The sequence below is a fragment of the Lytechinus pictus genome, chromosome 11 (assembly GCF_037042905.1).
Source record: "Lytechinus pictus isolate F3 Inbred chromosome 11, Lp3.0, whole genome shotgun sequence".
NCBI lineage: Eukaryota > Metazoa > Echinodermata > Echinoidea > Temnopleuroida > Toxopneustidae > Lytechinus > Lytechinus pictus.
In genome coordinates this window covers 16,481,396-16,507,914 of record NC_087255.1, presented here as the reverse complement: position 1 = coordinate 16,507,914, position 26,519 = coordinate 16,481,396, and the positions used below count along the sequence as shown (strand labels likewise).

Sequence of the window (26,519 nt, the reverse complement as noted above, 5' to 3'; positions counted from 1 at the left end):
AACCTGTAATTCTGTTTCAAACTTGATCGAAAATGGAATCAATGTTTTGTCATAAAATATGTACACAGCAAAAATATGAAAAACAGATTTTCTGTTTTTATTTACCGGTAAATGGAAAATCACTGTCGATAATTCATGCGCTGTTTGTTCATGTTTATCAAGATTAAGAACAATATTAAGAGACATTTCCTGACATCATGAATCTACTATTGATTGAGATTATAATCATGTATTTGTCTCTTCCTGTTTTTCTTTCCATCTGTCATTGTTTTTCTTGTCTGTTTGCTCATCTTTCTCTTTCATTCCTTCAACCTATCTAAATTTTCTTCTCTCCTTATTATCTGCCCACTTTACTTATAATAAGTGGCAACTTGTGCTGTCGCTCCCTTGTTTTCTCTTCATTTCTCAATTTGTTTTCTTTGTCTCCATCTGTACCAATAGTTGTTGTTGCATGCTATTTTACAGTCTCCTTCCGTTTCACCCTTTAGATCATTTCTCAAAGATCTTTTTTTCCATCTACTTTTCTCACAATGCCTCCCCATCTCCATTTCCAGAACACCCTATCATCAGTTTAAAGGACAAGTCCACCCCAACAAAAAGTTGATTGGAATAAAAAGAGAAAAATCCAACAAGCATAACACTGAACATTTCATGGAAATCGGATGTAAAATAAGAAAGTTATGCTTAATTTCACAAAACAGTTATATGCACATCCTGGTCGGTATGCAAATGAAGAGACTGATGACGTCATCCATTCACTATTTCTTTTGTATTTTATTATATGAAATATTAAATATTCCAATTTCTCCTCATTGACAAGTGAAACAAAGGTTAATTCCTTCCTGAACATATATGGAATTAGCATTTTTTTATATTATATGGTTCAGTCAAATTGGTCCTCATTGTCAAATCTGTAAAAAATGAAATATTGTGTTATTCAAACAATAAAACACAAAAGAAATAGTGAGGGATGGATATCATCAACTGACTCATTTGCATGTCACTGAGTTGTGCAAATAACTGTTTAGTGAAAAATAAGCGTAACTTTCTTATTTTACATCCGACTTTGATCAAATTTTCAGCATGATGCTAGTTTGATTTTTCTCTATTTATTCAAATCAACATTTTTCTGGGGTGGACTTGACCTTTAACAACCTGTTTTGATAGGCTTTATACAGGGGTCACCTGTTTCAAGTTGGCAATGGGTTAGAGAAAATCTGGACCTCTATCATTGTGTAATTTTTCTATATTCTATTTTTGGGGGGTGGTGTGTTTGTGTGGGTGTAATGTGTGTTGTGGGAGATTATGCTACGTGAGTTAATGCATGATTATGTCCATTAACTCTAGAGCTACAGTACTGTACCTTTCTCTTTCATAACTCCTCCCTCGTCTTTTTTCCCCACCAACTTTTACTCTCAAATTCAGTGCTTCCCCCTACATCTTTCCCTCTTTTTCAGTCTTTTTTTTTTATTTGACACCTTATCTCTTCCTTTTGTTTTATCATCCCATTCCCACACCACACCCACATTTCTCCAGTAGCCATGTCATTAACATGTAAAAGACAATTAGGAAAAGTCTATACAGCAGGTGATGTTTTTCACTCATGTAAAGATTCAAGTTTTCCCTGAAAAACAAACATGTAATCAAGTTACATTTTGTGAGTCACAAGGTTGATGTGACAGTACACTCTCACTTCTTTCCTTTTTTCTTTCTTTTAGGCCATTGAACCTACGATGAATATGAAAGCATTCCATCATTATTTCAATTTTTTCCCCCACAAATTTGTTTTGAGGGTTGTTTTTAAAAAGAAAATGTACCTGAATATTTGTGTCGCTAGAATGACGAATTTGGGAATTACATGTACATATGTAAATCAACAAGTAACAGGTTCTTATTCCTCTTTATTCCCAAAACTTTCAGTCTTTGTTGTAAACCCAAAGAAAATTTATAGTACTGTATCTAAAGATCCAGTATACTTTAATTGGTTAACGTCCATTCTTTTCTTTTTCTCTCTTAAAAGAAAAGTACATTTTAAATCGCATCTCTCTTTTGACAGATGGGTTGAATGTTGTTTTAAGATATCTGTAAAAAATTGTGTGATGGTATAAATTCCAGCACTGTACTGAAAATACATTTCATGTGTAGCAATCGCTTGTGCATGCTCGAGGCAGCGTATATCCAGCTAATAACAGACCCTATTCTGTGCCGCCAGAAGGCGTTTGTAAGTACCCTTGCGTTATTTTAGTTGCTTTGCTTCAGTTTATAGCTGGTACTAAGCCTAAATTGTTTACCTTGGCAGCCAATCACAGCTCACCGTTTAACGTCCATTGTCTCTTTCGATTCTATTATATATTGTTTTGCTCTAGCATTCTAGTCATTCATGCAATGTTACTCCGATGAGTGCTTGTCGAAAAGCTTCAGTATGTCCGATTTTAAGGCTATTTTACATCATTCTGTAAACACTTTCAAAATATTAAAGTCAGAACCCCCTCCCCTCACTCACTCTGTTTATCAATACATGATTTTTATTTATATTTATTTTCTGTCATATTTGCCAAAGCTATTTTGTTTACTTCATAACCTCCAAAACAAATATACTTTTGGAATAACTCCAGGGTGATCTTTTATCACGTAGCCTTTGATTTTTTATGTAATAGGTTGAAGTATAAAATATGCTATGGTATTTAATAATAATAATAATATTAATACACAGTTTTTGTATAGCGCATATCACAATTATGAATAATGTCTCTATGCGCTTCCAAAGGACTTGGATATTATTACCTAAGCTGTAGCTTGGTATTTATATTAATTGATCATTAAAATGCAATCCAAATATAAGTTGAGCAGTACATGTACATAATCATAAACCTGATGATATTATTCCACAACCAAATACATGTATGTCAAAGAAAAGCATGTTCATACTTCTTATATCATCATGATATTGATTCAGTGCCTACTGCATGTACATTAATTAATTGTGTAGTTCAGTATGATATGACACGAACCAATATTTTTACAACTTCATTTAGAGATAAAATTAATGCAGATTAGAGCATGAATACAGTATATACATACATGTATCAATACACGTCAACAAGCTGATTGTTAATTAAGAAAGATTTTATGGTTGAATTTTGCCAGTATCTATTAGGCCAAGAGCAAGTAAACAAGTTTTTCATTTCATTAGGGATTAACAAAGAAGTTAATACCCTGTAATCTGATCCACGTTCTGACTTCGAAACCTCGGCTCATTTAAGTTTTCAGGATTGTACTACATGTAAGTTTGAAGAGCCTACAGGAATTAAAAAGTAATTAAAAGACTTATTTTATTCAAAACATGCCCTTGGTTGTAATTTTGTGTGGGGGTAATTATTTCCTTTGCCAAAATGAAGTTGATCATATTAATAGGATTTATGAACAGTGATTCATTGGGTTAGAGTACTGATCCTGTTTTTCTTAGAGTTGACTGAAACATGTGTCAGTTTGTTCACCTTACATGTACGTGCGATTATTATATAGAATGTTTGTTTATTTATTTGTTTCTCTGCATTATAGATAGGTTGGCGGCCATCTTGAATTTACTATAATGTGCAATGTACTGGTCAATACCTTATGTGTTTTTGATAACTTCAACTTTTTTCATATAATATTGCATTCATGTATCTACATGTACATGTATTGCAATTGACCAAATACTAGAGGTTGATTTTATATAGATAGTAATTACAGAGTAAGATTCGTGTTTAGATGCAGAGCAGCGCAAAGAGTAGCCATTCAATTAAATTCCTTACAAAAATCTTATAAAATCCAATACTTTCAAGTGAATGCTGACCATGGAAGGTCTGGTATGTTTCTTGAAATAGAAGCATGGTATTATCTGGGAGCCAATGTACTAAGTAATAAAGATAGCAGGAAACCTTAGAAAGGAAGGGTGTTAGCGTGTAAGAGCATAGATTATCGAGGACTTAAGGTATTCACACCAGTGATTCTAGCCTTTCCTGTAGGTCATTCTACTCTAATGATGATATTTTCATGGGGGCGTGGTGGTCTAGGAGTAACTTCTCTCGTCTTTCAATCGGAGTGACGTGGGCTCCAATCCCAGGCATGGAGTGTCTTTCTTCAGCAAGAAATTCACCCATATTGCTGCACTCAACCCAGGTGAGGTGAATGGGTACCTGGCAGGATTAATTCCTCGAATGCACCAAGTGCCTTTAGCAGCTGGAGCTACAAACAGGGCAATATAGTGCACCATTGAATAGGCAACTAGATAATCACCGCCATAAAATGCTATATTATTTTAAAAGAGATATTCTGACAAAGGAAATAGTGACATTTTAGTGGAAATTTTCTTTATTGATAATTTGCATACAATATGGTTCAAGGCCTACTTTTGTACAAGTCAAGTTTTTCTTGTTGACAAAATTTTTAATCTTTTTTTTTTTTACTTTCAAGTAAGAATTTATTGTACTATTCATGCGGGAATCAACACAGTGTTAGACTTGCAATATTTTTTTTCAAAAATAACAACCATAAAATATGTGTTTTGACCATTCGAGTGCTTCTAAAGTTCAGTTTTTTGTGGTTATAGTATTGTCTCGTCCAAATCTGTGATAATTGATTGCAAAAGTGATGCAAATGGCTAGAATTTGCTTCGAAAAGTTCAATATTTTGGTAAAATTTTATTGAATTTTTTTTTCCGGGATATGTCAGGCTTGCTCCCTGAAAGACAAGAAAGCTGAATAATGTAAATGAATGCTATAAAAAGTATTTGGCAGCCTTCCAAAAGTGACCTCTCCTCTTGTGTGATATCAAATATCAGACATGTATTGCACGTACATGTAGGTACAGATCTAGAGTGCCTGTTACCATGTTACACCTACAAATTAATTTAGAAGAAAATAATAAAATCATTGAAAGGATATACTCTTGGACTCCTGAAGGAGCTATAATTAACGACTTCTCTACTAGTCACTAGGCACATTGCGTAGGGGTAGAATTTCAGCTGTTATTTTTAATCTTGTGACTTTAGAGAAAGAATTGATGTTTGATACGTTGATGTTTATTTTCGGTAACCAGGTTTTATGTACTTAATGGAGGAGAGTTTGACAGCAGGTCATTTATTTGCGAGAACTAAAAAAGCAGAAATGTCAAATGCATGAAATAAAAATTGTATCAGGGCAACTCCCTTCTGTACAGTTTGTTGCACAGCGATACCCCTTGCCCTTGTGCAGTATCCAGATAGAACAATTTTCCTGAGGGCTAACTCTTTGAGCGTAGACACCGTTCTTCAATGACATCTCCCCAGGGACTACCTGGAAGTTGCCCTTTTTTAGGGTATTGTCATGGAACCCATCTTTTTATATGTACATGTAGGTTTATGATTTAGTTTGTAGATGAAAAATGAATAAAAACAGATTTTTCCTCATAAATGTTTCTTTTTCTAAATATGAGCTATTTTTCATCCAGGAAAACTGCATGCATCTATTTGATTATTTTATGAAATTAGGTTGATACAGAGAAAAAACATTTCTTTAGTTTCTTTAGCCATTTCTTTAGCCATTCTGGGAAAAGCGCTTTATAAAAATTGGCTATATATATATTTAGTTTCAATTTCTAAGCATTTATGTTATTTTGATATTTTGTTGAAAGATTAAACCACCATTTTTCATGACAGAGGATCAAAGTTTGTGTTTGGCCCCATAAACTTAAGTTGCATATTAAATCCAAAATGCAAACTACATCAGAAGAAAGAGAACAAATTCTACCAACTGACACCATATGTATATTCCATTCAATGGTTAAAAAAATTGAATTAAATGATCACTAAAATTTCTTAATTGGCAATGAAATTCACACCTATAAATCATTGTTTGCACATGCAAGTTCAAACATTTTAACATTCTCTATCAATCTCTTTTTAGCAATCAGAGAAAATCATTAATGTTGCCAATTTGAAGAATAAAAGCTGATCAAATAAGGATTGAAATAATTAATCGTTCTGAGTAGGTTTTATGGGATTTTTGTTATGCAGAATGCATACCGGTAAATGAATGGTACACCAATCAGAGCACGTTTGCAGAGAATTACTTTTGATCTTTCAGAGGGTGTGGGAGGGTTGATTAGTTAATCTCTAGATTAATATTTAATCTCTCATGTATTGAATATAACACCATGGTTATTCAAGTAATGCTCACCAGTACTTCGGACTCTGACTGCATAATTGATTAATATAGGAGAGTAGGAAGATTACATTTTTTAAAAGAAATTAAGAAATTGATGCATTAAAAAGCATTAAACGCACAGCGAATCAGTATTTAGTACTACCAACTTAATTTCCTAGTGTTGGGTTTCACAAAAAAGTCTATTAAAAACTCAAATGTTCTTAAAACAGGTAGGCTTAAAATAATCCTACATGTACATGTATACATGTATGAACATTAAAGTGATTATCGCACTCTAGTATGTACATGTACCTGTATGTGCTGTCAAGTATGTTATATATGTATACAAGTATTTTTTTAATCTCTGAAATATACTTACATTCCACAATTTTTTTTTTTTCACTCTCTTCACAGAAACTGCCACCTGCATCTCCCATTTCAACTCCAATCTATGTGCCTTACTTAGCCAACTCTTGCCAACAGAGGGCAGTGCAGAGCCTTGCTCGTTTTATGGCCCTTTACTTCACCAATCGGCCACTCTATGTCTTCCCACCATGCTCAGCGAGCCCTCTTCCTTCACTTCATATCCAGGCAAAGACAGGTTTGTAATGTTATTCATAGTTACATAAAAAATTTATTAGCATTAGCAATGTCACTATGCCACACCCATTTTGAACAGCATCCTCTCAAAAAATCCCACATATGGGCCCTGCATCCTAACCGAGAAATGAATTTTTTTTAATATATTTTTTGAAATACATGTATTTACCTATTACAATGATGATTGATTTCCTTCTTATCTTTTCTACATTCACATCACAATATGAAATATTTCTAGTGTGTTTTCAGGCATTTCTATTTATATAAAAAAAATTATCCCAGTGCATTAAATTCACCCTTGTTATTGTGGTGGAGTCCACTGTTTGATTTAATTAATTGAAATAAATAGCAACTCATTAATTAAAAATGGTTGACTGTTGAACTGTAGGATTAAGCGTGAATTTTAATTGCACACTGTAACAAAAGCACATTGGACCCCTTCTCCATACGTGTGTGCCAGACTTCTAGTGTTCATAAAATTAAGTTAATTAACGCATGAAATTTGCATAAACCATGGTATCAGATTGATTGAAAACCTAGTTTGTTTTATTTTAGCTACTAAACTATCTAGTATAAGCCCAAAACTATTATCAAAAGTGGAACACAAACCCTAGACAAACCCTAGACAACATCTTTAGAAAAACAAGACCAGTTGCAGGAGCAACTGTGAAATCAACAGATAAGAGAGAGAGAGAGCTTGAGAAAGCAAGAGAAAGATTGCAAGAAATCAATATGAAGATGTTTCAGTATGCTACACTGTAAGGTTTATTCAGACCGCCTCAACCACAAAAATACCTGTTAGATTATGAGAAGGAGTTTCAGGCCTCAAAATACCAGATAATTATTTTCGCATTCACTGACTCAAAGCAGACCCAATCCAGTTGAGTTTTTGAAGTTACGAGCGTACTCTTTATGGTCTAATTAGCAGGCAAGGCAATGGTATGGTACTCCTGCTGAAATGCTACCTGAGTTGAGAAAGTTGTTGCAAGTTGCTTTTACATTGCCAAAGTATATGTGACCATGGAAAAATCCCTACACAAGTTCTTGTAATTTTCATTAGTATCTGCTATTTAGGAGGTATTTTCTTTGGGGGATATTACAAGTATTTTGCTTTCACATTGGCAAAACTACCTGGTATTTCTGATCAGGGGGATCATGGTAAATTTCCCAATCAGAGAATACCTGGAACTCACAAACTTCCGTGCGGTCTGAATACGCCTGTGGTGTACTGCTAGAGGAAGTGGGCGATTAGTGAAGTAGTGGCAGTGAACTCTTAGCACCCTGGTGGATTCTTACAGCGAGGATTAGCCAATGAACGATGAGGCACCTGTCCTCCAATCTCCTTTACAGAGTAGTCTCCGATTCTGGCTGTGACACAAGTAGTTCATCTGATCCAAACGGTTCTTTTTAAACTCGTCGGGCACTCTGTCCCATAAAATTTACTGTTGATAATGATGATGAAAAATTAAGATAGTAGGCCTATATAAAACAGTAAACTGGGGGAGGTTTCCATTTGAATGAATGAAAACCAAATAAGAAGAATTAATAATGAATATTTACATGTACCCGTAGGTGATTTTGCTACAGACCTCATTACATAGTGCCATCTACTGTAATAATAGACCTCTATTAAAGCAAGGTGATGACATACTGTACATTTTGTATGTTTAATAGACATTTTAATGATTTTTTCTCCTATCTAAATCTAGTTGGTTACATATTGTCTTTTAGCTAACAGTTGGTATGTTATCCAAGCCTTTTTAGAAAGAGTTTGTCATCTTTTGGGAAAACCAAAGTCAAACGAAGTAAAGTACAAAGAATAAAACAAAAACAAAAAAGTAATCTAAAATTAAAACAAGTATGCATCCAAGAATTCTCTTAGACTTCAAGTAAAAGTTGCCCTTAACTGAATATTGAAAAACCCTGACTAAAAGTGTAGGGTATCTCACAATCAACCCCCTTTAACCAACTGATTCTTGTGATAAACACAAGTCATCCCTGAAGACTTGACAAGGGAAATAACATGATGAATCCTACCACCCTAGTTCTTGAAGCAGGCAGGTGGCAAGAGTTTGTTGAAAAACACATTTTTGGCATAAATGGTGCATCTTACCAAGCCTAGACAGATGCCTCCACAAGAGTTCAACGCGGAGTTGAAAAAAAATGCTTTTACGAGTTGTTTGTTTGCACCGCAGACAACAGCAAGCCGCCACCTGTTGGGACTTAATCCCATGCCTTGTTTCTGACGAAACTACATTGCCATGGTTACTTGGGATTGTAGATTAGTGTGGTGTAATGAAGCAGATTTATTTTCCCCCCGTTCTCTTATGACGGTTGAGAACATCGATTGTGTCACATGTTTACAGAAATTAATTTTTGTCATTGAAATCAGATTGTGGTTATTTATGCTTCAGCAATCAAATCAGAAGAGGAACCCTGTTGTAGAAAAATCAGTATTGGTGGCATACATGTACTTTGCTTTGTGGGCGAGTCGTGGTCTAGTGGTTCTGACTCTGGCCTTTCAAACAGATGGTCGTGGGTTCGAATCCTAGCCATGGCATGTTTTCCTTCAGCAAGAAATTTATCCACACTGGCGCTGCACTTGACCCAGGTGAGGTGAATGGGTACCCAACAGGATTAATTTTTTCATGCGCTGGTAATGGTAGCTCAAGCTAAAGCCAGGGTAATAATAGCAGCGCTTTGTATCCTCAGGCAAAAAGCGCTTTATAAATCCAGCTATTATTATTCATTATTATGATTAATATCATAAACCCATTGACCGCAGGATTCTGGTGGGCCCTGGACATGTATTAAACTTACCAGAATTCACAGGTACAAACCCTTATTGTCGTTTTTTGATAAGAAAATGGGTCTTTGAGAAGTCTAGCTCAACTTCTGTCTTGTATAGGCTGTTGGAGAAGCTGCAGTTCACAATTCCAAGCCCTAGTAGTCTGAATATTCATACCTCTTTACCGCAGTATACATGCATTTAAAATCTTGTAAGGAAATAGCAGAGTACATGAATTTTTTAGGAGTCAGGGAGTTCCTAAAAATCTGGGAAGTTTGAAATTCTTTTTCCAAAAATCAGGGAATTCCTCAGTTTCTTTTTAAAAAAGTCGGGGTTAAACATTCATGTACAGTACGTGTAGAGTACACGAGTTTGAGACTGCTCAAGATTATGTTTTCCTTTGATTTGTAGTTGTACTCATATCCAGTTTTGATCAAATTAGGATATGATTAATATTTCAATGCAATCTATTCTTTGGTCTAGATACTGTCATCATTGGGATTATAAAACTGTAACAGGATGAAGCTTTTCTTGGTAAAGAATTTGGTGATATTGGTCTGTATTTTAATATTCAACCTGGGATAATTGCCTCACGTCATTAAGTGGGTTTCATTTCAGGATTTCATGAAAAATGTAATAATTATAATAATAATAATAGCCAATTTTTATAAAGCGCTTTTCCCTGAATGGCTCAAAGCGCGTTACAGCATATTATTACCCCGGTCATTGGATTCATTTCAATCCCGCACGAAAAGTGCACAATATCCACTCCCTGGGGAGCATTCCTTGCATTCATCGCAGCCTCATTATGGCGCTGGCAAAATCAAACATACAATATCTTTCGCATCCTACCGGGTACCCATTTAGCACCTGGGTCGAGAGTGGCAAAGTGTGGATTAACTCCTTGCCAAAGGACGCTAGACCGCGGTGGGATTCGAACACACGACGCTCTGTTTACAAGGCGAGAGTCAGAACCACTTCACCACGGCTCTTCCATTTCCTTTTTATTTAACTGGCATGAGTAATGCTAGGCTTTGTTCTTCTATGGGTGATTTTGAATGCAGTAAAAGTAATTGATTAATTTCTCCCCCATATATGTATACATGTATGTTCATGCATACATACATATACATTTACATGTAGTTACGTTTTATTGTGTGACGAGAGACTACTAATTTGATGCACTATGTCAATCTTCATATAGACAATTTGTAATTAACTTCATTTGCAGTTGAAGATTTAAGTCCTTAAAGTATACACACAAAGAAAATTCACGAAAGTGATGATTATAGACAAATTATATATGAATGGAAAGGTCTTGTCTTTTTATACACAAATATGTCACTAAAAAGTCTTATCGATGTCGTGGAAATGCAAGAAATGAAATTATTAGAGACCATTCTAAGCCCCCCAGCCGCCCCCCAGACCGACAGTTCACGCAGTGAAAACAGTCGAGAATAATGACGTCACACAATAATCGAGCTCATCATCCCTCTGTGCATAATACTCTGAATCACCTTACTGACCTCTTCAATATCTTCCGAATTTACCGTTTTCTTCATGTAATGTGACATCCGAATTCTGTTTTCGACAACTTCAGACTATAAGGGAACCAGAACTGTGTTATTTTGCCCGTTTTTTATTGAATTGTGAACTGGAAAGATCGATTTTGTCCACTCGACAGTCTTCGTTGTGTTGCTCTACTAACTATTGAAAAACTCCAAGCTGCACGGTCCCATTCACTTGCTCCCGATGCATGTTGCAGGCTACGCTGTTTGATCCAGTCAAAAGTCAAGGTAAGCATGTTTGGAAACTGTACTTGTTCTGACGATGCATTCAGGTCAGATGACAGATACAGATCTGATATAAGTTTAGAATCATGCATTTTGGCATAACTACTATTAAAATTAAAAAGTTTTTATTTTAGAAATAATGTTTTTGTACAATTCCACCCAAGGCAAGGGTTCATTACATGCCGCCACGCACAGAAAAATCAAGCCATAGAAGTCGTGTGTTGTGGACCCAAGAAGTGAGATCCCAGACGCCTCCAGGCTAAGCACGCGCGACCCACTAGTTAGAAATCCACTGCCAAACGCGGTTCGTGGTGCGGGGTTAGTATACTTAATACGTGTGAGTGGCACAATTCCAGCAGATTTTTTCTTCAGATTTCTAAAACTGGTCAGGACTCAGGCAGGCAATTAAATTATTTAGGAGCACTGAGACTGAGTGGTATGGACCATGGCTGAAAATCTGCTGTTTCAGAGGAATGTTTAAGTTTTTATTATACACAGAATTATATCACCATGATGCCGATGTCATGAAGCCAGACAAATTTTCAGCAGTGATTACCCTGATTCCTGGCCAAAATCACTCACACGTATTGCGAGGTTAGTATTAGTATACTACTAGTACGTATTGCGAGTAAGTATTAGTATACTAACCACGAACCGCGTTTGGCAGTGGATTTCTAACTAGTGGGTCGCGCGTGCTGGGATCTCACTTCTTGGGTCCACGACTTCTATTGCTTGAATTTTCTGTGCGCGGCGGCATGTAATGAACCCTTGGGTGGGCCAAAATTAGAGTCTGGTGTTTCTTTCTGATTAGAGTGTTGCTGCATATATGTATGCGTAATGCCTTCAACAATGAAGATAAATGCAATCTTTGTAATGACACAGAGACTCAGAGAGCACCGTACCTCAAGTGATGTTCGTGTAGTCTCCACTTCACTACTGGAGTACTGCTACAGCCTACACTACGCTACACACTTACCCGGGTAGGTGTGGCGTACATGTACGGTAGTGTAGCGGTAGTGAAGTGGAGTGGGGCCTACACAAACATCACTTGAGGTAGAGCACCAGTGTTCTGAGTGGAACTTTTCAGGTGTCTAAACCTACTATCATTTGTTGTTGACCGGGAATTACATGCCACCGCACGTCATCAATCATCACGATAATTAAATTCATACTTTGATTTGATTATTTAAACTATTTCTTTTTTTCTCTCTTCTACACACAGATCTGCACAATTGCTAACTCTGGTGACTTCTGGTCTCTGCTTGCTACCTCAATCTGGGAGATTCCATCATGTCCTTTTACTATGATTTGGATATAGCCATTTTTTTCTTCACTCTTTCCAGGACCTACGGTTTGCAAGTTGTGGAATGATAATGATACAAAAGAAAAAATTTCTTTATCAATCTTGGAAACAATTTTGAGCACAGTTTTGGAGAGAACTAAGAAATTTTACTCGGACAGGAATACAGCTTGTCAAAAATAATAACACACAATTTAAAACGAAAGAACAATTTTAATGTTTCTAGGGCATTTTGCGAGAAATGTTATACTCAATCACACGTCCCAAATCAAGGGAAAGTCCTTTGATTAAACATGTAGTTGAATTGCGATTGCAACTCGACCTTATTACGCTTAAATTTGAATTTAAGACTTACGCTTGATTTGCAATTGAACATAAGTTTCTTGCAGTGCCCCATAATTATGTTTTGTTATCAGATATTTAACGTGCTGATTTTTCTCGAAAGGTATAATATATTTGTCCTTTTAAACGGTATTTGAATATGGGTACGCCTTTTATTTGTTTTCCACAATATTTATTGCATGTATGAACAGAAGTGAAATATTTATTGTGAAGCACTGTGAATGTTGTGTGATGGTTCATCATCAGACTGAAAGCCTGGTGGATGTGAGGAAGTGGCCTGGATGAAAGAAAAGTGAACATGTGTCCAATTACTGATTTGCATATTCTAAGACAATTTTGTTTCTGGATAAATTTTGCTATGCATTCCCTACATTAAGAGTAAAGGAGAAGTCCACGCAATCAAAAATTCATTTGAATTTAAAGAAAAATAACAAGATATTGCAGGAAATTTCATAAAAACTTTGATTCAAATTTATATAATTACTATTTTAACAGTTCCGTAAATATAACCTATTGTGATCAGATGAAGAGTTTCCTATCGTCAAATCTGCAAAGAATAAAAAACAAAATGCCACAAAAAATAGAAACGAATGTGATGTGAGTGACAACTCTAATTGGCATATCATTGTTTTGTGTATATGACTGTTTTGAGTAAAAACACAGGCATGAAAATTCTCCGCGTTCGCGTTTTTTGTTTGCTGAATTTCCCAAAAAAAAAAAAAAAAAAAAAAATCATTTTTTTTAATTTTCATTACAATCATTCAACTCAAACAGGTTTTTGGAGTTGTAAAATTGATAAAACCCAGGAGCTTAAGGGGGCGTTGCCCCCTTGACCCCACCCGTTAGCAGCGAGCGGCAAGCCGCTCGCCCGCGGTGGGCTTCGCCCACCGTCTTGTCAACGACATTTCCAAAACCCTTTCAGCTTTTTTTTTCATACCCAATTTTCATGCCTGAAAAACAACAAGGGAAATCACTCTATTCAAATAATTTTTAGTTGATGTGGACTTGACTTTTAACTCTACCCCTCCCATCCCAAATAAGAGTAGAAATAATCTAATCAAGAACTTGAAAATCAAAAGCAGCAATTAAGAAGCAAGATTTGATAAATACAGGTCTGAATAGAATTTCACAAGAAAATAAAAAGAGAAAAAAAAGATGGGTAGGGACGGGGAAGGAATAAAAAAAAAATACCCAGAAAAAAAAAACCGAGTTTTGAACCAGGGTCCTCGCACATGACAAAACAATGGCCAACGCATTTGGCCACAGACCATCGCCCTAACAGGAAGGCATTTTTAAGATATATGAAAGAAAGTCCGCTCGCCGCTGTTTCCTAATAATGCTTCGGCAATTCAACTGCAATTTCAGTCATTTCGCGATGGATATTGCCGTGTTTTTTTTGTGATTCCTGACTTTGCTACTTAATGAAATTTCATAATTTTTGTTCAGTCATAAAGAAGAATGTCTATGCTTTATATTGACTATAACATTAATGTGACGCAAGTGTGATTTCTACGTGAAAATATGCTTTGTTTATTCACCTATATTTCTTGAAAAAAAAAAATTCTAAGCTAAATATCGGTCACCAAAATACGTTAAATGTGCACTTTTTTTCACTGTTCAGTAAATTCAAACTTTTATCTATATAACAAGACCAATCTTAAGAGGAATAAACAATTCTAAGAGCAAAAAACGCTGATTGGAAAGATCGTCTCCAATGGGCTGGTGTCAGCTCAGCTACTCACTGCTCATTGTGTGACGTCACTCAGCTGGAGCTCGCAAGAGGACCGGTGGAAGGCAGAAATATGGCATGAAAATAAATCATTTTTGAGAGCTGATTTCTGCAATCTCTGATCACTATTTTGAAAAGTGAAGTTATATATCTGATTAGTAATACTTCCCCTTTACAATGATGACCACATAAAGTCATTATAAAATACTTTTGATTCTTTGGATGTATACTTTAAGGGTTTTGTCCAAGCACCAGATACTAAAATGAATATACATGTTGTATTTGTCTTTGCATTGTGATGTTTTTGGAAAATGGATGCTGTTTGTTTTATGATGTGGCTTTTTTTAAGAACTGAAGTTTGCCATTTTCAAGGTGGTGCAAAATTTAGTCAGCATTGCTCTATATGATGATATTAATATGCAACATTCATATGCCACTGCAACTTCACATCAAAGTCTCTTTTCCAAGGAAACAGGTAAGAGAACAGGAAGCGTTGCTTGAACTGTGAGCTTGTGCCATCAGAGAAAACATCCATGTGCTGGATCTCGGGGTACTTGGATTTTAGATGTGGAAAGATGGACGACATGAAGGCATGCACACCAGGCTTGGTGGGCTGTGGTGGGCTGTAGTTCACTTGAAACAATTGTATTGCTTTCACGGACATTTGCTTCAATCCATGCATAAGCTATGAAAAGGGTTGCCTGCTTGTGACCCCAGTGGCCTGAGTTGACTTCATTTTGTAGAATGAGGGATGCAATCTCAGCAAAGTCAAGCTGAAGGACGATATTGACTCCATTTGTGTCAGCTTTCAACTTTTCGAAGTGTGCTGACTGCTTCCTCTTTACATTGACATGTACCTGTATTAGGAAAGATTTCAATTGGTGCTTCAATTCACTGAATACATCTACCACACCTTTCACAGCTCCCTCCTACATGTACATGTACAGTGTATGTAGCAGCTAGCAGCTCCATGCACTGCTAGCGCCCACATGCACAGCGCTAGCGTGCATCATACATGTACATGTACCTACTGTACAGTACCGCGATCCCGTTCCGTAGACCCTGCGTTTCACACCGTCTGGTATATACATGTATTTAGTTCCCAAGACCGCGTACATGTATATTACCCTTATGGTCAGTTCCTTAGACCCCCATATCAGGGTTTCGTGAGGCACACTCCTCATCAAAATATAATTTGAGTGCCCCCCCGGATGCAAGCAGTCTGCTCAGAACACCACACTACAGTACATGCGTGATATATGTGCTCTTAGGCTGCATTCCTCAGGCCATTTGCTCTTCCACAATATACATTACCATATGACAACATAACATTTCCAAATTATGTGCACTTGACTTGAACGTACACCCCCTATGTGTGAAAAGGGGCGGGACGTACTTTTGAAAGTACAAAAAGTTAAGAAATTCTAACTTGTTTTTTAGAAACCTGACATAATAACAAATTGGGCAATATCCAACTTTGATTACTAGTATTTCAAAGTTTATATCAGATTTGAAATGTGTTGCAAACTTGAGCTATTAATATAAGTAAAATTATATCTTGTTGCTATGGCAACTTCAATGCCTTGCCAAAATGAAATGACACTTGGTTTGACATTATTTCTTTCAGATTCATACATGTACATTTCACTGTCTTAGCTGCTTTCAAGTGATATCTACATGTTATTAGTTCTGTTTGTAGGTTTTTGCAATTTTCTGGAACAGCCCATTTGTATATCTCTCTATTTTGCTTGTAGGAATTACTGAAAGGCAAATCCAGATAACCCATGAGTCTATCACCTCCAGTGTCCGGCAGCAGGAGCTCTCGGACAAGTGGACAGTCAACATGACATTGAACCTGTTGCTGGTGTCTGGGCTGGTACCCGAGGCTGTCTGGCTTGCTCACGAGCTAGGGGACTGGAAGAGTGCCTTTGCGTTGTCAGCAATTTATTCAACACAGATTCAAAGCCAGCTTGGAACAAAACCTCCAAGGTATTGTTGGAAATAAGTTAAATGTTTAACTTGCATAGGTTGACCTTCCATAAGTCAAAGTAATTTTTAGACCAAAATTTAGATTAGATTGTTATATGGAGTGAAGTGGCCCAGTGGACTAGTCTCCTGACTTTCAAACTGAGGGTCGGGGGTTCGAATCCCAGCCATGGCATAATTTCTTCGTCAAGCAATTGATCCGCACTTTGCTGCATTCAAACCAGGGGAGGCAAATGGGTACCTGGCAGGAATTTATTTCTTAAAATGCAGTGCACATGTGAGGTGCCCGCCTATAGCCAGGGTAATTATGCTGCATTACTGTAGAGCGCTTTGAGACTTCTGATAAAGTAAGTGTTGAACGCCATATGAGCAGGTATAATTAATTAAAAGGTCAAGTCTAGCTCAGAAAAATGTTGGTTTGAATCAATAGAGAAAAATCAGGCAAGCACAATGCTGAAAATTTCATCAAAATCGGATGTAAAATAAGAAAGTTATGACATTTTAAAGTTTGGCTTATTTTTCACAAAATAGTTATATGCACAATTAAGTCACATGCAAATGAGAGAATCGATGATGTCACTCATTTACTATTTCTTTTGTTTTTTATTGTTTGAATTATACAATATTTCATTTTTTACAGATTTGACAATAAGGACCAACTTGACTGATCCATAGAATGTTAAACAATGGTACATGTAATTCCACATTTTCAGGGAGAAATAAAACGTTGTTTCACAGGACAATGGGGAGAAAATTAGAATACTTCATATTTCATGTAATAAAGTACAAAGGAAATAGTGAGTGATGTCATCAGTTCCCTCATTTGCATACCGACCAGGATGTACATATAACTATTTTGTGAAATTGAGCAAAACTTAAAACGTCATAACTTTCTTATATTACATCCGATTTTGATGAAATTTTCAGTGTTGTGCTTGTTTGATTTTTCTCTTTTTATTCAAATCGATTTTTTTTTGGGGTGGACTTGTCCTTTAAGTCAAAGTCTCCACAGTCAGGCAATCAATTTTTTAATATACAATCTGACCTTTAACTTTATCTTCCCTGTTTATTTTCATCTCAGCATGCTTGATGAATCCCTCATTCTACCACCGAACCTATCTCCCACCAATCTCCTAAGGGAAGGGCTCAACTCCGTCCTCCAGACCCCTATCCTGGACCCCCAGGCATCCCCTACTCCAGGGAAGAAGGTCCAGAGAGCCGGATCCTTCTCAGGGAGCCAGAGACGAGGATCCTATGGCTCCCTTCTAGACTTGCCGGCGATGCCGATGAGGAAGAGCTCATCAGTGTGTAAGTGCAGACAGGATAAATGTGACCTGCCAACCCAAAACCATCAATAACTTTCCCAAAATGAATTTTGTGATTTCCATTGAGCTTGAAAAGGCACATCCTATTCTTTAAATATATTATACAGCTTGATTGATTAAAAAACCCTCGCAAGCATTTGATTGAATGCAGAAGAAATTCAGTAAATGCTTCAAAAATATATAACTTGATCGATCAACAAATATCCGCACAAGTACTTGATTGAATGCAGAAGAAATTCAGTGAGAGCTTCAAAAGTAAAGAGAGAATAAGGTCTATTTGACTTTATACACTTTCAGTGGAATCAAGCAAACTTCAAATCTAAATTTGCTGTATGCTTAAAAGGATGCATAAACTGGTAAAACTTTTCTCAAAATGTGATTAAAATTATATCCAGGTTCTTTGGTAGAGGAGGACAAGCTGGCCCAGGTTCAGTTGAGCCAGACCTTGACTGACATCCTGACAGCAGCCACCTTGAGCAGGCAGGACCCAAGCCACTGGCTCCTTGAGAGTATGATGGAAGAGTGCCTCGCCCTGGCCAAAGGCTTCACTTCGTTGGTCCCAGAAGAATTCTACCTTCCAGCCCCACCGTACTACTGCCCACAACCTGATTACATTCCAAATGTAGGTTGAAGTCATGTATATTCGTAAACGTCTCCTGCGACCTGTAACATAGAGGTTTGCAATGAATTGCAAGTATGAAAGAATCTCTCTGATTGGTTCTTTGTCAGTGTTATGAACAAAGTGCGCAAACAACGATGATCTTGATTGGTAATTGGCCTTTAGTGATTGAGTGCAAACATTTATGTTACAGAGTCCTAGTACATACTCTATCTTCATAGCCATTACATCTTTATAACAAATTTGTAGCTGAGCAAGAGTCAAAGGATTCACAATCGCCTCACCATTGATGTTGGCAATATCAGTCTTTTGCTTTAAGGTTAAATCACAAAACTTAGATAGATGGGAGTGTAAATTGCACAAGATTTTGCAATCCTACTATGGCCTCTTAGTAAAGAAGCACAGTCTTGTTTCTTTTGAAGAGGATGACAGGAGACGTGACATCAATGCTGATCCCCCACAATGCTCCGGACTGATACGACCAATGATACCCCAGTATCATACTGTTTATGAGCTCTCATGTAAAATAGTCTTGTACTGAAACTGTTTTTCTTTATTTTGTATAGGACTCTGATCCTCCAGAAGTTCTTGAAGAGGATGACAGGAGACGTGAGATCAACGACCTGGTGCAGCTGATCCTACTGGTCCTCAATGCCTCTCACTGCAGTCTGCCGTGTGCCAGATGGTATGTGGAGCAGTTGAGAGAGGTGCAGGAGAAGGAGAAAGCATGGAAGGTTAGTTGATTTACCTATTCCATAACGATCCATAGAGTATTTGGTATACATGTAGCGCCTTTTCCTTGCAGTTACAAAGTGCTTCAGAATTGTCTCCACTAGATATGCATATTGGTTTATCAATATTGATAACATTTCAAAAGAGACCGGCAGGTGTTTCATAAAGCTGTTTGTAAGTTACGAGCGAAATTATTAACGGTTGGTGATCCTTTCTTAGGCGCTAAATCACTATCGATGTGAAATTAATGTATATCATCTACCACAACAAAGAATCACCAGTCGTTTGTAAAGTTGCCTGTAACTTACAGACAGCTTTTTGAAACATGTACCAGGGACCCAGTTCATAAAGAGTTACAACTAGGATAACTTTGCCATTATGACAACAACCATGTTAATAAGGCTCAGCAGCCAATCACAATCAAGGGTTTTTTAAGTCTTGATGGAATGGGCCCCAGATGAACAATAGTAACAGTGAAAGTTCATTTATGCTTTAATTTTTGAATTAGTGAAATGAATGGGAAAGATAGGTGTAGTAGACTGGAAGAGAGAATGGAACAAACATCATAAGATCATGTGATTATTTTAATATCTTTTATTCCTGAAATGTCCCATCAGCCCAAAGAATCTTCAGTAGAGCTACCAGCTCAGCTTCAGGCCCACCTGTCCTACCCAGTGGACATTCTCTCCGGTATGGATGATCCTAACAACAACCTTGACAGCAACACCAAGGGATCGGTCTTGAAGTGCTTCAGGGATCTATGCTGTCTCCTTTGGATGCTGTATGTGAGAGACAAGCTATCTTTAGCTGTCCGCAAGTATCAGACAAGCAAGGAGAGATCCACTCATGTTCAGGTAGTGATCCATTTCCTTTCATATTTCCATCTTCACCTCTATCTTTCACTCATATTCTCTAAAAAGGTTTCAATTGTACCATGGTACAAAATCATAGACCATGCAGATTTTCTACATAATTACACTTATTTCATTGCTCAAAGTGTGTGCTAAAAGGGAAGTGTGATAATATGAGAAATATGCTTAAGCCATGGTTTTGTACCATGTCGCAATCAAAACCTCTTTTGAGAATATGGGCCTTTTGGTCCAGAATTATTCAAGTATATACATGTGCTAAATACATGTATGTCCCTTGAAAAGCTCATGATCCAATCATCTAATGGCAAGAGTTAAGTTCCTAGAAGCCGAGAATCCCACTTGAAACTCCATAGATCTTTGATGCTTCTGATTCAATTTACTTCATATGTTATTATCATGAAGCTGCAATCCGTCCTTTGAAATTGAACCTATTTGAGTATACACAAACAAATGCTCATTAAATGAAGCAAAGAACCTTTTAATTTTTGTTTTATTTTCTGTAAGGATATTTTTGCTGGATTGTCATTATGTGGGCATTCATAAATGTGATGAAAATACATGTATGTGTAACCATGTAAATGTAGGGGCTTTGATACTTTCTTTTCAATATAAGCTGTACTCTAATAATTTATTCAAACTGGCACTTTTATAAGTTTTCCATCAAAATAAATCAATAATGTGATGTATCCGTTTTCAAGATTTTTAAAGCCTTTTGTTTTAATTTATCTGTTTCATGTATCCTTTGATATTTCGTATAGCAAACTGCTGATCTGAAGGAACATGAGAAGACAGAGAAATTACTGAAACCTGTCCTAGACTGGGCGGAGTGCCTCTACCCATTCTCAAGATTTCTTCAGCTGGAGAATGAAGTCAATGACATCCTCATGACAGCAATTGCTGAGCTCCCTCTCACTAAAGAGACAGTGTCAATACTAGGCAGGCACTTCTATGACACACGCGATCTCCCACCTTTCCTGGAGGAAAAATTTGGACGGCTGAAGGAGAAGCTGAGGCGTAAGAAGGTCCCTGCGGATCAGAAGCATAAGAAAAAGAAAGACAGCAAGGAAGTCCCTCAAGGTGAAACTACTTCTTTAGTCTTTGAGACATTGATGGCTCACTACAAGAAGCAGAGCAAAAAGAGGATGCTGGAGCGGAACATCCGTAAATCTTCCTTCAGGAGTTTGGATGACAGTGTCTTTGAGGCTAATGAAGACACGGCACCAAGAAACCGTATTATGTCCAAAGCAGAAGATGATTCTGTATTTGATACGACAACAGAGAGTAATGGTGCCACTCCTCAGAAGAATAATGGAAGCCGTCTGAATTCTGAGGAAGTGAGGCAGTTCCAAGTCGGTTCCAGGGAGTTTGAAGGTAGTTCTGCCTACCTTCACTTTCTGGAGACTTTCTATTTGGTGACGTTCGGAAAGCAAGTTCAAGAAGATGCATTCATGTCTCACACTGAGCTCCCCTTGATTAGGTCTTTCCACAAACAGGTGTTTAATACAGAAATAAAAAAGAATGCTGGTAGACAACAGAAAGTGAGTCTGCCATCCTTGAACATGAATGATCTGCAGTTTGGACATCAAGCTTTAGATGTTAGTGTGGAACATGGTGAGATGAAGTCGGTTCCATCCAAAATTCATGGTCCAGGACTATTCAAAACGCTATTTGGTGGGCCTCTTGAAAGGGAAGATGTCACAGAAATACCCAGGTTACCACTTCAGCGGAGCAACAGTCAGACAAGTTTGTCTGGATCTATTAGTGAAAGCCCAAGGAGACAAAGGGAAAGGCGATCATCAAGAAGTAGGAACACTGTCCAGCTGAAGAAAAAGAAAGAAGACTCCTGCTTTACGGGCATCACTGTTGCCGAGGGATTTAAAGTAATCAGGCTGGGCTTTGGGAAGGAGTTTCAACAGCTTGTAAAGCTTGTGGATTGGTTGAGCAAATGGTCAGGAAGACAACCTTCTCAGAGATTCCAGAAATTGGACAACCCTGCAGAAGAGTCCAAGGCAGTCATGCAGGTTAAACTTCCTCAGCAGCTGATCCTAGTGAGCATGTGGCTCCTGCAGCAGGTGTATGCACCTGGTATCTTGCAAATTGAAGAAAGACATGCTCATATATCATCAAAGGATACATCAACTCATGTCAAAGTGCAATTTACCTTTGCTGGTAAACGTAGTAAAAAGAAGGATTCAGCGTTATCAGGGAGACATAGGCATTCTGGAAGGCGAAAGAGAGTCTCTTCGGTCAGTAGACAAGACAAGACAAAACTAACGGGTCATGAGAAGGCTTCTGTAGAGGATGATCACCTTCTAGGGGAAGAAGTTGCACCAGTAGATATGTCAAGACCCATCAGTGTTGGGAGTATACCTGCAATAGTTATCGAGAAGTCAGGTTCTAGTGAAAACCTTGTAGACTCTCTTCCATTGGGTGCATCAGTCAATGCAAATGACAATCATCCTCTGTTGGAGAGATCCCCAAATGAAGTTGGAAGCGAATTCTTGGATTACACTGAAGCAACCAGTTGCAGAGAGATCACTCCAAAGGTTAAAGAAACTGGAAAGAAGCGTCGTCAGCTGCCTGTAGTTAGCGAGGAAAAGCGTAGGAATTCCCCAAATATCAGCCAGTTACTCAAAGGAAAGATGACAATGTCTATTACAAAAAAACCTAAATCAAAAGCCAAATCTATTGATGTAGAGGACAGAAAATCATCGAAGAAGCTGACTCATAAAAAGAGAAGCAGCAGTGACCCTAGAAGGATGAATGACGTCACTGAATATGAAATGGCTGACTTCAGTCATGAGAGGAGGAACAATGCAAGTAAATCTGATGCATCTGATGATGTTTCCCAAACACGTCAAGACCAAAGTTATCCAGGTTCTGCAGAAACTCCAATTTTGGGCAAACTGCAGGTTGATTCCAGGAACAACCTACCTACATGTATGGCCAGTGATGACACTCTGTTCTCTAATCCGCACCCTGATCTATCAGACGGAGTAAAGATGAGGAGGCCTTCTGTGGAGATCCTCAGGCGGAGTCCCAGTGGGGGTGGTATCCTCAGCACCGAAGGCCACTTCTACCAGAGCTCTTCTAGCACCAGTTCGCCAGATGTAAGTTCTCTTGAAGATTCTGACGAGGACGAAGGTACCCTTGGTCATCCCCATTCGACCGGTGAGACACCCAGAAAGTCCGAGATGAAGTAAGTAGAACTCTCCTCCAAAAAGCTTCAGCTTCACCACAACCAACACACCCCCCTGGCATCTTGTTCGAGTCTGCATGAATAACCAACCCAAGCTCCAAAATCCATAGAGTTCATGTGCCTAACGAATGTCGGCAATCAGCGACACTTGTTGCCACTGCACCACCACACTCCCCAATCCTTCATGTGTTCACTGTATCATTTTAGTAGTTGAACCAAGCATGTTTCGTGTAGTTTTCTGTTTAGTTATGTGTATGTGATGGTGGGTGATTACAGATTCAATGTTTCCTGAAAACAGAGTTTATCTGATGGGTGACCCTTACCTTACACACTTCTTAACTCATGATGATCAAGATAAACATATTGTACCTTGTAACAAAGTTACTTTCAATGGCATGAAAATGGCTTTGAGAGTATGGGATCGAAGATCTGTGAATGAAACAATATGTACTCAATATTCAATAGATTTCTCTTATAAAGATTGCTGTTGGCTTCAAGTTCTCATAAATTGAATACGGGCAATTATGTTGATTATGGTTGAATTTAGAAAGTGGGTGGTCTGTCGAGGTTATTCTTTATGGTTTATAAGGTATGGAGCATGGCATTTTATAAAGCATGAATCAATCCGCTGCAATCTACACATCACTTGGTGTTTAAACATATGTTTGACATTCATGCAGTCTTTGGCGTTCCCCACCCCTTGATACTAATTTCTATTCCGTAAATAATTTGTGACCAGGAGCCATGAAACCGCAAAAGGGAGCCAGAAATTATTTTTTAGGAATTGATTGTGAAAGAGGAGATTCTCCGCTACAAAAATTATGATTTAGCAGTGGATTATCCCAACCCAATTCACAAAGAGGGGAATGATCACTGTCATAGAATGTGCAGAATGTACATGTACCTTTTGAGGAAGATGGAATTCAGTGTTGCCAGTCACTTAAAGTATACCGACTCTCTCACTCTATTGTTCAAAGGTGAATGAATTAAAGAATCTTCAAATTTCCCCAAAGATAGCATAGTACAGTGGATATTGTTTTAATACTAAAAAAATATGACTACTATAAAAGAAATACTGTTGTTGAGCTCCTACTGAAAATCACATAGAACAATATTTGGGTTGTTTTATCGTGCTGGGTTAATTGCATCGAGTTTGAAAATAAAAGTTTGGTACAAGAGAATTTCATCAGGAGAGCATTTCAAGCAGAGGTGTCTCAGTGATTTTCTCTGATAACTGTTATAAGCTTCTGAAATCCTTGCATCTGATTGGCTGAGAGCAAATTAGTCAGTGAAAATCACTGATAAGACTCTTCTTGAAAGTGTCCCCTGAAATTTGCAGCAAGTAGATCCCCGATTCTTTGTTGGGTCAGAAGAGAATGTCATGAATTCAAAAAGTGGTTTCCATCAGTGAAGAATGTATTTGCTCATAGTCATTTAAAATCAGTCTTAGGGGAATTAATTTTCAAAAGTACATGTAAGTCAATGATCATGTTTGATAACCTTCATTTATATCATGAATTAGATTATCTCCCTTGTAATTTGAAGGTAAAATAAACCATCTCCAAATTTTTTGTTACTAGTCCATTAAAACAATGGATTACCATCTATTCAAGTCATTTAATTACCTCTATTCCTTTATGTAAGCTTTCACAATTCATATTTGATCAAAAACATAATAAGTTATGGCCCTGTCACATCGTTCTGTGCAAGCCTGCATGCGTGTGACTTGCAGGTAACTATTTTTGCTACCTGCAAATCGCCTGCAATGACAGTATCTCGCACGCATCTCACACGCAGTTGCCCACAGAAGCGCACACAAGTCTGATTTGCATGCAGAAATGTTTTGAACATGCTCCAAACTTTGTTACAGGTGAGTTGCGGGCAATCACTCGCAAGGCTTGCACGGAACGATGTGACGGGGTCTTTATGATTCATTACATGTATATGTTTGCAGTAAATCAATTAGGTTAGCAAGTACTAGTATACTCACATTTACATAATCATACTCCCTTTCCAAGGTACATCATGTACCAGGGGCGGATCCAGCTTTTTATAAATGGGGGGGGGGGGTTGGGGTGGTATGCGAGGGAGCGTAGCGACCGAGTCCAAGCGAGCGGAGCGAGCGAGGGGGGAGGGTGTGGGAGGGGGTGTACAGTAGGGAAAATTTTTGAAAATCTGTGTGTGAAAATGGCGTTTTCTTGCATCTAAAAAAGATAAGATTTAAAAAAATGGTCCCCGGATTTTTTTTTTTTGGGGGTTGCAACCCCCCCAACCCCCCCTCTAGATCCGCTTCTGTGTACTGTATGTGTGTCAGAACTTTCAGAGTAACATGAAATCAACCTACATGTATCATGTGGATGACCATTTCTCTACCTTCAAGAGAATATGGATACCCATATGCAATTTGCAGGTCCACATTTTCTAGCTATGTAGAGAGACATATCACTCTCCTTTCACCATCAAAATGGACCAAATTAAGACCTCGAAATGCCTTTCACAAACCAACAATTTTGTGCTACATTGTATTCATATCACTCATGTCATGTCAAACAGAAAATTGAAATTATGTGAGATATCACTCATACTTTTGCAGGTTATAAAATCTCATTTTTTTATGTTGCAGCCCTGTATTGAGACCATTAGATATACATGTAATGAATGATAATAGTAATAAAATTTCCAAAATGCTTTATATGATTTAAAAAAATTATAATTAGACAACACAAAAAAAATATCAAATTACTCTTTAAAAAGCATAGCAAATTGAGCCAAAATTATGTATATGTTCTTCTCAGTAATGTGCCTATTCCAGTGACTCAATATCATGTACATGTAGGTTCATTTTGGAAAATTCTGAAATATAATGCTGGGCCTAACTGAACTTAACTGTATGTGTGGATGTGAATGCCAAATATAATCTGGAACTTGCATATTCTTGCAGTATAATTTGAATATATACTTCTATTCCTTTTTTTATATTTATTTTGATTTGTCTATGAGACAAAAATATGTAGTACTGTACACTGTGTTGTAAATAATTTTAGAGGAAAGCTTTCTGCAACATTTT

The 26,519-nt window shown here is 37.4% G+C and overlaps 1 protein-coding gene across 1 annotated transcript in view; it reads left to right on the top strand.

Moving 5' to 3' along the window:
* The window catches only part of LOC129271518 (ciliogenesis and planar polarity effector 1-like), a 29,597-nt gene extending 3,427 nt beyond the window's left edge, over nucleotides 1–26,170 (top strand). Inside the window, exons 3-9 of the mRNA XM_064106875.1 lie at nucleotides 6,582–6,768; nucleotides 16,474–16,708; nucleotides 17,787–18,013; nucleotides 18,426–18,652; nucleotides 19,216–19,383; nucleotides 19,999–20,235; nucleotides 21,012–26,170. Coding sequence (XP_063962945.1) covers nucleotides 6,582–6,768; nucleotides 16,474–16,708; nucleotides 17,787–18,013; nucleotides 18,426–18,652; nucleotides 19,216–19,383; nucleotides 19,999–20,235; nucleotides 21,012–23,456 — 3,726 coding nt within the window. The 3' untranslated portion in view covers nucleotides 23,457–26,170. The remainder of the gene's footprint in view (nucleotides 1–6,581; nucleotides 6,769–16,473; nucleotides 16,709–17,786; nucleotides 18,014–18,425; nucleotides 18,653–19,215; nucleotides 19,384–19,998; nucleotides 20,236–21,011) is intronic.
* The last annotated feature ends 349 nt before the right edge of the window (nucleotides 26,171–26,519 follow it).